The sequence below is a fragment of the Grus americana genome, chromosome 9, assembly GCF_028858705.1.
Source record: "Grus americana isolate bGruAme1 chromosome 9, bGruAme1.mat, whole genome shotgun sequence".
Classification (NCBI taxonomy): Eukaryota; Metazoa; Chordata; class Aves; order Gruiformes; family Gruidae; genus Grus; species Grus americana.
Genome location: NC_072860.1, coordinates 18,093,438 through 18,105,635, shown reverse-complemented (window position 1 = coordinate 18,105,635; position 12,198 = coordinate 18,093,438). Strand labels below are relative to the sequence as shown.

The following is a 12,198-nucleotide window of genomic DNA, read 5'->3' as shown; positions in this document are numbered from 1 at the left end:
ATCACATTTGTGGTTTGGCACCAGATGATGGCTATAAATCCATTCTAATTGCAGTGCATATTGATGCCAAAAGGTTAACTGTACGGTCTCTGACCATCAAGCAGTCGCTTGCAACATGAATCAGCAGCACTGGTTCAGCTGGAAGGTCACAAGGGCACAGATTATGATAAGCTGTTTCCCGCAACACAAAGGCCGTCAACTCTGTTATTCCATTTGTGAACAGTACATTAACAATACTGCTACATTCATAACTCACAGATCCAGTACGTGAGCTCTGCCATGCTGCCTGGAAGGACCCACACCACAAGGTTATAAATTTAGCATGAGCGGTGCCAACCCATACCAGAAAGGAGAGAAAATAGCTTTTATAGACTATCGGAAATCCCTGCCTGCCTCAGATCGCCCATGACTACTGTGAGACCCTGAAGTTCAGGTCACAGTGAACAAAGTGCTAGTAATTTAATAAAAGCTCCCATGCCCTTTTCCACCCAAATGAAAAGCTGCAGTTACTAGCTTTTCTCTCCCCCCCTTTCTGTGATTGATTATGTGATAACGGTCTGTACTTACTGAGTATTTCTGTGCCTTAGCACATCCTCTTTCCCTTCACATCTCCTGCAGCAATAACAGTCTGCTAGAAAAATGCCTACATGAAACATGAAAGCCCATCCACAAAGAATAGCCAGAACAAAACAACAGGATGCTTGTTTTAAGTGTACTTAAGCAGGATTAATATCCGATTCAAGAGGCTATAATTCTATGGAAGGGCTTTCAATGATGTGAAACACAAGCAAAGCTTTAACTCAGATCATAATTACGGCACTAAACTCTCACCAAGCAATTAGCTGTAACAAACCTACTGTTAAATAGGGAAGCATCAACCCACGTTACCCTAGTTTTACAGGAGAGAAACTTTAGGCACAGTAACTTAACCCAACCCATGGAAGAAGCCTCACAGGAGAGCAAGAATTCAATCAACCTTTTCCTGGGCTCAGCAAATACATACATAACATAAGACAACGTGACCTTGCGTTGAAGGTATTTCAATTTTATCTACCTCACTGAATTAAAAGAAGAAACCTGTTTTCAACATCATGACACTCTTGGCTAACTGCTTCCCTCTGCTTTAACATCACGATTCCTCTTCAGACTCTACACAGAGAATAAACCAAGTCTCACAAAGCACAGAAGTTTAAGTTATAAATACACATGTCCTTTTTCCTTAATATGATACGGTCACAGGCTGAAAGGATTCTTAGTAGTTGCAAGCCCAGCATTTAACATACAAAGGTGTCACAATTGTGTCACACTTGGAGAGTGAGATGTTTCAGGAGTTATCCCAGGGGCTGCCCAGAAGGAACTTTTGCAATAGGATTATCTCCATCTCTTTCTGAAGGAGACGCAGGATGAAAGGAGATTTCCCTAAGTACGTCTTTAATGTCCAGATTTGCAAAATATCAGGGTTGCATAGCATCGCCTCAAATAATCCAGAGGTTGCCCGGCATCTTTTAAATGCTTTGCCCTTCCCGTGACTGTCTGCCAAGAGTCAGCGGCGTCTGCCAGCTGCCCTGCAGAGTGCCACGGCACGCAGAAATCCAGCTAGCTGAAACACTGCCGAGGGATATCACCTCCAGCATGAAGTGGTTTCCTTAGCAAATTGCTAAGGATCTGTCTATGTTGGGGATCGCATCATTCAGCTTGATTTTACTGCAGATAGAAATAAAGTCACCTGAGCTTATACAGTGTGCTGGTTTTGGCTGGGATAAAGTTAATTTTCTTCATAGTACAGGGCTGTGGTTTGGATTCGTGCTGAAAACAGCGTTGATAACACAGGGATTGTTTCGTTACTGCTGAGCAGTGCTCACTCAGAGTTGAGGCCTTTTCTGCCTCTCACCCCACCAGTGAGTAGGCTGGGAGTGCGCAAGAAGCTGGAGGGGACACAGCCGGGACAGCTGACCCCAACTGACCAAAGGGATATTCCATACCATATGATGTCATGCTCAGCATATAAAGCTGGAGGAAGAAGAAGGAAGGGAGGATGTCTGGAGTGATGGTGTTTGTCTTCCCAAGTCACTGTTACACATGATGGAGCCCTGCTTTGCTGGGGATGGCTGAACACCTGCCTGCCGATGGGAAGTGGGCAATGAATTCCTTGGTTTGCTTTGCTTACGTGCGCAGCTTTTGCTTTCCCTGTTAAACTGTCTCTATCTCAACCCCTGAATTTTCTCACTTTTACTCTTCCAATTCTCTCCCCCATCCCACCGGAGAGGAGTGAGAGAGCAGCTGTGTGGTGCTTAGCTGCCGGCTGGGGCTAAACCACGACATACAGGGATCATAAAGCTGGAACAGGGGGGTGTATGAACATAGCTGAATCTAGAAATGCAGTTGGAAAGATCCAGCAGGGCTAGGCAAAAAACTTTCACAATGAAAAAAAGGACCTGTGGCCCTCAGGAAATCTTTCCTAATGAATGTATCATAGAAACCAGGGCTGAAGAAAGGCTTGGGTGGTGAGAGCTTGTCTGGTTTTCATCCCCCTCTATCAGTCAGAGTAATAAAAGACATCATCTCTTCCCACGAGCCCAGCGGGGCCCAAGAGATTCTGGAAAGGGCACTTCTTTGAGTGAAAGGCAGATATCCACAATGCTCGCAGCCGTGGGTCTGCATTTCAAATCAAATTACAGGCAGAGGATTTCTCCCTCCCTGTTTCCAAGTCCTGCATGCAAAATCTCCAGCACTGCCCGACATCCCCCCCTGCTCTCAGCTCTCCCCGCAGGCAGCCACGTGTCCCAGCACGCCGGAGCAGTGGCCAGCAAGGGAAAAACCAAAGTAAGAGAAGGCAACGCCGGGCCTGGGGGTTTTCCTACACATCGTTGTCCTGGGGTTATAAAACACGTGGACCCGTAACTACAGCCGGCCACGCTGCTTAGCAGCTGGCTCCTCTGCATGGTGGAATTGCTTTGGACATGGGAAGATCTAACCTCCTGCTTGTCAGAAGCCTTGGTTTTGTTTTGCCTCTTTGGCTAATAAAGTGCTTCCAGAAACCAAATGCAAGTTTCCAGCCTCGGACTCATTCCTAGGGAGCCGGGCAGTGGGATGGAGCACATGCATATTGGGATGATAAAACTCCCCGTTCCCTTTAAAATCAGAAACAGAAATCAGAAATCTGCTGCATCCAGGACCGACTCACGGGCCAGGTTCAGAGCGGGTTAGCCAGGGCAGCTCTCATCAATGGACTTGCTCTAGCAGCTTTTCAAGGAATGGACAGGGAAAATCGATCAGTCAACCAAAGGGAAAAGGGAACAAACTCTGAAAATAAAGGGGTTTTCTTTACCAAAGTTGTACGGATAGCTTTGCTCCCTTCAAACAGCCCCATTCTGCTGGCACCCCGCTTTGGCTGCCCTCTCAGGCTTGGTTCAGTTGGTTACGACCACCGCTGACACTCGGAGTGACCTCTTCTCCCACCGCCGGTCCAATGGGGAGGGATTGTATTAACCGAGAGTTTCCATCAGCTGCTCTCCCCAGAGCTGGGAGGAGGATGCCAAGGTCCCACAATAGGGTGGGCTCAGCAAGCCTCTTGCTTACACACTAAAAGACACTCAAAGGAAATAGGCAATTCGTTTATGAGCCAAGATTTCTGCTCAAGACTTGTATCAACACTTCCATGAATTCAGATTTCTAGCAACTCTGTTACTCAGCCCGAGATTATCAAAATATCAACACCCTGACAACCTGCTGGTGTCAAAAGTGAATGTCTCGAAGTCCTTGGACTCAACGCGAAGATAGGCTTACAGTTCCGATCTTTGATCTCCAGTATAAAATAGGACCGATAAAATATTATAGGGATTTATGGCTGACCTCTCACTCGAGCTGCTTCACACCTAAAATAACACTGTAAGACGTGCCAAAAGAGGAAACTGTTTAGGTTTTCTTGCTTTTTAATACCCGATACACTCTTATTTCAAAAACTTTCGACTTGTATTAAATAGACTGCTAGCAATTACACAATAACTCCCCTTCTGGATACATGGTTCAGGCAAATTAAATATGTGGCTTTATTTAACTTCTTTGGGAGGATTAGCATGGTGCTAACCTCTAGCAGAATCACAGCTGTCTTAGGAAACAGTTCCATCAAAGGAAAGCATATTTTCTACAAGAGTCATGCTACCATCTTGTTTCAGACAGCCTGGCTGCTTTCCTTTGCCCATCCCCTCTTTTCTTTTCATCTCTTGCAATGAAAATATTGACCATTTCATCATCCAACCTAGCTTGCACTTTCAAAATATATTTTCTGCAGGGCAGAAGTGTGGGTAAAACACTAATCCTGACTGCTGGGCAAAGGTAGTGGAAGAGCAATTGAAGATTACGGGCAATAGATAACATGTTGGCATCGCACGTGCCTGACTACTAATGCTGAGAGGGAAAAAGTGCCTTGAAAGTAAATTCTATTAGCTTTTGAACTAGATTTTCATGAAAAATGCTTCCCTTCTATATATAAATCTTCCTTCTCCCTTTAAAAAAAAAAAAAAAATCACATGCCTTCAAACAGTATTTTGACTTGGAAATACTGCCACAACATCTTCCTGGACTACAGCTTTGCTGCCCTGCAGTGATTTCCCCCCTGAGCCAGCCCACATCTCCCATAGTGAGCTACGGCCATTGAGTCATCCATCGGGGGGGAAGCAGCGCTCTGCAGAAGCCAAGGGCTTATCAGTGCAGAGGCTGGAGGACTGGGAAGGCTCTAGTGCCAGAACTGCTGTTTCCATGAGATACACATTGCTTCCCACTCCTGGGGAACAGTAAGTCACTGCTAACCGGAGTCTTCCAGTGCGGCCACTCCTTGGTCCCGCACTGCAGCACCTCTGTGCTGTCGGGCTCGCTACCGCCCACCCAGCTTGGGCACTTCTGCATTGCTAGCATGGTTACTCCATGCAACCCATACCCACAGAGACCTAAAACCCACCAGACTCACTGAGCTCCTCTTGCTATTTCTACCCAAGGAAAGTTATGGAACAGCTACTAAAGGTTAACAGCTTGATATCAAACAACTCACTTGATTTCAATAGTGTAAAATAAGTCATTTTATCATCTGGAAAGTGTGGAGAGGACACAGTAAGCCACTGGAACAAGCATCATTACAAGACCCTTCCCAGATAGCAACCCTGGGAACATACAGGAAGGGAGGGGAAGAATCACTCCTAATCCTACACAGCAAGTAGGATATGTTTATTTATTACACAAAAGATGCCCTGTCATCCAGGAAAGGGCTGCGGAGACAAAGACTTCAGCCTGACTGAATGAGAGTGTGAGGAGAGGCAAAATAATCTGCTCCTATGAGACTGCCTCAGCACTCCACGCAGCTGATGCCTCAAGCCAACGCAGGACGCTGGCAGCCGAGCTTCCCGACTTCCCTGCACGCACAGTGCCGGCAGTATCTGATGAGCTAGGAAATGCTTCTGCACATTCAACTGAAAATGAGACAGGCACAGACAAACCTGGCTGTTTCCTTCCCAATAATGTTAAACCCGAACCTGTATATTTTTAAAGTATAGAAGTCAACTTTAAACTTGACTTTAACGTTTGATTCTGTTACACAAAAATCTGTACAATTTCAAATACTTTTTCAGTTCATGATGAAAACACATAATTCCTCCAGTATTCAGGATACCCAGATAAAAGTAAAGTCTGTGAAATACTGTTGTACCTCAAGATGTGAGATTGCACAGGATGTTTTACACCCTACTCTGCTATGCATCCACTTCTGGGAGGGATTAGCTAGTACTACTGCACTGAAGACAAAGACAAAACTCTCCACCACTGCATCTGCATATTTCAAGCTCCCAACAGCAAAGCAGACGAGCCAGCTCGGCTTGAGTCTGTCAGGCTTATCTCAGGTCAGCACGGTGCAAACGTAGCCGTGCAGCTCTGGGCCCTGAACTAGCTCCAGATCAGCAGAGTCCCATTCACATGGAGCTGCTCCTGAGCTGGACAAGCCCTGGCAGACCTGAGGTAGTCAGCAGCTATGCTAGCTCTTGTGTTGGCACCAATTTACTCATTTTTGTAGGTTTGCTGAACAGCCAGATTTTGACTGTGAGCATCTGAAAATGAACCTTTAAGATGAATTTACGGTAAATAGAAGACATAGTTATCAGATAAAAAAAAAGAAAAATCGTCCTTACCTTTTGCACTAGATAGACGCTAGTTGCTCTTTCGCTTGCTACTTTATCCAGTGCTGTTTCTTCCAGTAGAAAGTAGCTTACATCCGCGATGTGAACACCGACTTCGAAGTTCCCTGAAATTGCACAAGGAAGTCTGTAGGCTGCAGGTAGAAATGAACTGCTGCCGTATTTAAATTCACAGCCACTCTGGCTACAACATACGAGTGAATACACATACAAGTGAATCCTCGAGCACAGTGGTGGATATGTGAAAACCCTTACAGAACCCATGTCTTTCCAATTAGGAGCTTGTAATAGTGAGGCCAGTCCTCATCCCTTTGTTGTCAGACAACAGTAAGCAAGAAATACAGAACCCCACCTTACAACCACACGGCAATGCAGGGCACCCTTTCCCAGGTACGGAGCAGCAGGTGACGCTTGCTTTTGGGTTCTCGGAGCTGCACTTGTTTCCACTTCACCCTGGTTGAGCCCAAATTGCTGCTGGTGACCTGGGAAGTCTTCAACGACTTTGGATCAGGCTATGCAGAAGCGCAGCTGTCCACAAGCAGAATATTCTGTTATCCTGCCTTCCCTTCAGATTAGGCTTTTTATCCTTTAATTAGAGTCCAGTCTAGAAGTATCTTAACCCAAAAGTTAGGCTAGGGAGCAGTACTACTGAGTTTATCGTGAGGTTTTGGCAATAATTTGGATTTGGAAGTAGTCATCATCCTCAGTTTTGGAAGTAATTAGGTACCTTGGTCCAAGAAATTCTGGTTTGCTAATCCTCAAAGAAGCCTATTGACCTTTGTTTTCTCTGGAAGGACTCGGCTAGATTTGAGGTGTTTATTTGTAGAATAGCTCTAAGTGCAGTAGGCTCCTAATTATAACATTTGGTTCTTTAGAGGAATTCACTAACTTCTTGGTATCTATAAATATTTTTTCTTTCCTTAATTTTTTTAAAAAGACACCGTAATAAGATACCATGCTGGTGACAATCCTGTTTGTTTATACGCCTTGCAGAGAATATTATCAAAGCCTTTCTCTAGAGTGTCACGTTTTTGAAGGATAAATGGTTCATAGCTGCTGTCATTACACAATAAAGCTGCCCGTGTGCCCTTCTGATAGGTACCGGTGCTAGGTTTCAGCAGAGTGGGAATGGAAATGCATACAGGAGAAGAGGAAGCGTGAGAAGGTTCAAGCTTGTATTATGAGAGCCACCTAGCCCACTGTGCCCCCAGATAAGCGAGCACCGACACGCCGTGTGCAACTGTTTGAATTTGTAACAATTTTAACTAAACTTTATTAAGCCATGTTTGTGCAGCACTTTTGAGTACGGAAAGCGTTATCTTGCTTTTTGTGCTGCTTTTGTACACTCGACAGAGCACAGATGTAAAGGCAGCAGAAAAGCCCATGGAAGACGGGAGCGCTGGGGTTTAGATTTGTCCACATAACCTACAGTCACTGGAAGGTCCTGCAGAGAGTAAATATGATGGCAGCAGGGGGAGAGGACAATAATCCCATCGCACACCAAGGGACAAATTCCACCACTCGTTAGGAAGCTGAGAGAAAAGACTGCAGATTAAGTGGTTCACCTCAGAAAGCTGCCTACAGCTGTGTTGTGATATTATCACATGCCTTGAAAGCTGTTCTACATGGATTAGGCATCCAAGCCTGAAACTACTTAGACAGTAAGTCTTAGACCAACAGTTCAACCAACAGGTTTAATATTACACGAACTCTAAGCCAACACACTCAGAAGGTAAAAAAATATCGAATACTTTGAAGTCAATATTGTAATGTATTGACCCTGCAGGCAAATATTGACGAAAGGAAAAGGAGAGGGGGTCATTACATCATGCCTTTAATCGTACTTTAATTCAATATGTGCACTGTTACATACATGAACTTTTTGTCCTCGGTAGAAAATCCACAAACTAAGAAAGATCTCATTGCATGAGATAATAAAACATGGAGTTAGCCAACAAAAACACATTGAGAGGAGTTAAATTTCATTCAGGTTTCCCACCAGAGCTTCTAAAAGCCGGGGTCAGCATGAGCCCCCTGCTTTTGAACTTTTAATGGAAATTCTATCTAAATATTTTCTTACATACATTGACATAATGCAAACTGGCAGCTCTTGGGTTTGTCTTGCTCAAGTATGAATCACCCTATCTCCCTCACCCCCAAAAAATTCAGACCAAGAGAACTTGAAGATACAGCACAGCGATCAACCAATCTGATTTCTCTCAAATCACTGCTTTTGAACGTGTTGGACAAAATACCAGCCTAAGCCTGCACAGAAATACCTGCCTACTGCTCTCTCCTGGTTTATTTGCTAATTAAAATGAAAGAGCTTTGTGGATAGAGAAATACTATTCGCTAGGATTCTCTTCCAGGTCCACAAACAGTTTTTCTAGTCTCATTAATTTTTATGACGAAGTCACACGTTGTAAGTCTGGTGTTATTTCCCAAGGAAAAAAGAAAATGTGGCCTGATTGAAAGGAAAAGAGAGTTAAACCAGCACTCGTTTATTGAAAAAGTCTTGTCAGAGAACAGAGAAAAGGAGGAAAGGGTGGACACCGCATGGACCACACACCACGGGCTGCTACACCTTCATTTTGATGAAGAAATCTACTTTTCCAGCAAACAGAGGCTTCAAGTCTTGGCATGTAGCTCTCTGTCATGATAGACTTTATACCCTAAATTTCTTACAGAAATGAGTCCTTTACAAACCACAGACTTGCTTCACCCCAAATTTAAATTTCTCCTGTAGTGAAGCCAAAGCTGCTCAACAACCCCTAAAGCTAGGTATACACTACCAGTTTAATGATTTTTTTTTTTCAAAAAGGAATTAACATAAGAACGTACAGGAGATTAAGACAGACACTTCATATGCTGATACTAAAGCAAGAGCTGAAAGAAGCATCTATTGCAATGAAAAATGCTGAAGGCACTTGGATGGCTTCTTTCACTCAGGATCTCCGGGATTTTTTTCATTTAAAATCATTTCATCTGAAAGAGGGTGCAAAATTGTCATCCCATTCGAACTCCACCACTACAAAGCTGCTACATGGGAGACATTTAGCAACAGGGAATGCAGTTTAGAATCAAGCAACACATTTTATTAACCAGCTGTACCCTATTAGCCTCTCTCTGCAAATACAGAGACACGGCAACGGAGATGGATGGGAGGCAGGAGTATTATTTGGAATTACACTATGGCATTGCAAAACCCAATAATGAGGCCCTTTGCAAAGAGGAGCTCTCCTCCTGAGGTCTGCAAGTAGAAACAGGGAAAGGGCCGGGCACTCAGCCACCAAAGCTCCTCTTGGGCCAACGCTCTGCAAGAGGGACAGGATTTGTTGCCACCTTACTGCAAACAACAGGGTTCTGAGGCCCTTGCAGTACTGCACACAGAGAAGACAATTTCCTTTGTTCTTTACCATCGCGCAGGCTGCTAGAATGGTGGAATATAACGGATCTGTATTTCTCCAAGTTTCTAGAAGGCTGGATCCCGTCAAAGCTTACCAAGCGATAGAGCTACGAGTGGCAGGCCTCCCCACAGGGAGCTCTGGAGAAGGTTCGGCACCTTGGTCTGAGAATCTGGTTTATTTGAACCCACTCCAAAACCTTCTGTGTGTAAGACTGATACGATGGTAAAATCAAAGGAGAATTGGTGGCACCTCACAGAAGAGCAAAGAACAAGCTGTTCCTTTTTTAAATTTTTTCACTGATGATCTCATTCCCTATGACAAAACAGTTCAAAGAACTTCTTTTCCTTCTGTATTGAGGAAAATTATAAACAAAAAAGGATTAGCAAGAAAAAGCTGGAAGAGAAGGAAAAGGCCCTTTCAGTCCATAAATGCTCCATAAAAACAGCTAACCCAGCAAGTCGTATCAAGTGTTTGCCCCAGGAATCAGAAAGCAGAGTTGAATGTATTTGAACAGTGTGCAAGGGAACACACTGGCAGCAAATCCCTCTGTCTTCAGCAACTCCAGTCACTCCCAGCACAAATGCAGAGAGAAAGACCAAGCCAGTTCACTTCGTAACTTAGCATATGCAAATTTTAGGACCATGCAACTTAAAAATGCAGTTCTTCAAGGATAAAACAGCAGCAGGTAATTCTCTAGCATGCAGACATAGTCCCCTTTACCTTCATCTCACCTTCAAGCATTATCATTCTCAAGTGGGAAGACACACATTAATAGAGTGTGAAGTCAACTTAAAATTTAATACCACGTTTTTTTCTGTTAACCACTATTTCTCACACTGTCTTCACTCCTCAGTTATGGAGGTACAGAAGAGTTCAAAACAGATTGCAAAGTGTTTGCCCTAGCCAGAAAACAGCCAACTACCTGCCTGCTGCCAGCAATTAAAGTTAGTTGGCTGTTCCCTGGCTAGACCAAACTCTTGCAGCAAATAATTACAGCTCTTTCCCATTCCCCTGCCCTGGGGGTACCATGCTGCTGCTCTTATCTGCAAAGCAATATTTAGCGCCTTGCAAAAGTATGAAAAACTTGCATAGAGACAAATGAGACCTTTAACCTACATGCAGGGTTTGCTGCTATTAGCAGTGCTACAGTAGAGCATGGGTCTTCATCAAGGCTGAGGTTCTCATGTGATCGTGGGCAAACAGGCGAGGACAGTGTCTACAAGGAAGGGTCTCAGCTACAGAAGGGACAGCCAGAGGGGCTGCAGACAGGACAGAGGTGGACACAAAACAAATATAAGTTGCACTGAGGTAGAAGATGGCACCGAGACCTGGGGAAGCTGCTGGACGTAGCTATGGACCATCACAAATCTTTAACATGTGCCTTTAAATAAAGGACCTGATCCAAGCCCAAACTTTTCTGTTTCTCTTTGGCATGTGTATCATGTACATCCACGGCTCAAGTGTTAGAGAAGTGTCCCTCTTGGAATAGAGAGGGGAGAAAAGAGAGAGAGAAAAGAGAATGACTGAGTGGGAGGGAAGAGTAAGTGGGAAAGCAAAAAAAAAAAGCAATATAGAGAAGAGGAGGAGAAGACTTTAACATAAAAATAAAAATGGAACCATGGAAAGAGCGAGTTATTTGTCTGCTCTGGAGCTTGAAGACAAAAGTGGGTGGCTTTAATTCTCAGCTGAGGTTACTTTTCCACCGCAGGAAGCCAAGCTATTGTTCAGGAAATCAGACAGTGTGCTTTATTTTACTTATTTTAAAATAACAAGGAAAGTGCTTAAATTTTACTTGTGTGCCCTAGGGCCATTTTGCTTTTTGAAAGTGAAGTGCAACTGAGCATAAATCCATTAACTTGTTTACCAAGAAACCAAATTTTTTAAATTATCACATGATGGTCCTTTAGCCAACCGAAATGCAACTAATTACACCCTTTTTTAAGCAAGGAATAGCTTTTTCCTTCTCTAAAGGTCTCTTCCTTGACATAACCTCACGAAAAGACTCTGGCAAAAGGAGTCAGAATCCTGTATCTCAAGAGAGTGGGACAAGTCCCCGGGGCACAGAGCAACAACTTTTCCATCCAAGCATAAATATGACTTTAGCAAACATTGCAACAACTTCAAAAGAAGAAAAACTGTCTGCCAAAACAAACAACAAGCACCTCTAAAGGGTAACGATCCACAAAATACCACACACTACCAGGCATTTCCTCTAGGAGATGTCCCCATCCAAGCCCCTCTCCCACTGGTTTGCATGAGAAATGTTCCACAGAAAGAGCCCCCTTCACCCACCAGCCACAGAGAGACTTTGAGACCATCAGGAACAGCCTGGCCAAGGTTTCAAGATATTGGAGCTCTTCTCTGAACTGTGCTTAGTCACTTTTTTCTGGTTTTTGTAGCACCTGGAGACATGGCCAAGGTCAGGCCCCTGACTTCCACGGGACGAAGAGAGAGGGAGCTGGCAGACGCAGCACGTCAGCACGGCCACTCCAAGCGCCTGCATCAGACTGGAAACAGCAAAAGGGCTGGAGAGGGTTCCGGGCTTTTGCTTTGCTTCTTAAATCACAATTAAAACCTTTTAACTCTTTAGCCTTTACAGATCACATTTACAT

General features: G+C 44.2%; 1 protein-coding gene across 5 annotated transcripts in view; it reads right to left on the bottom strand.

Moving 5' to 3' along the window:
- The window catches only part of DIS3L2 (DIS3 like 3'-5' exoribonuclease 2), a 193,189-nt gene that overhangs the window by 72,335 nt on the left and 108,656 nt on the right, over nucleotides 1-12,198 (bottom strand). For all 5 annotated transcript variants that reach the window (XR_008578235.1, XM_054834804.1, XM_054834806.1 and 2 more), the window contains one exon: nucleotides 6,174-6,286. Coding sequence is in view for 4 of the 5 variants with exons in the window: in XM_054834804.1 (XP_054690779.1) it covers nucleotides 6,174-6,286 (113 nt within the window). In the remaining variant the exon portion in view is untranslated. The remainder of the gene's footprint in view (nucleotides 1-6,173; nucleotides 6,287-12,198) is intronic.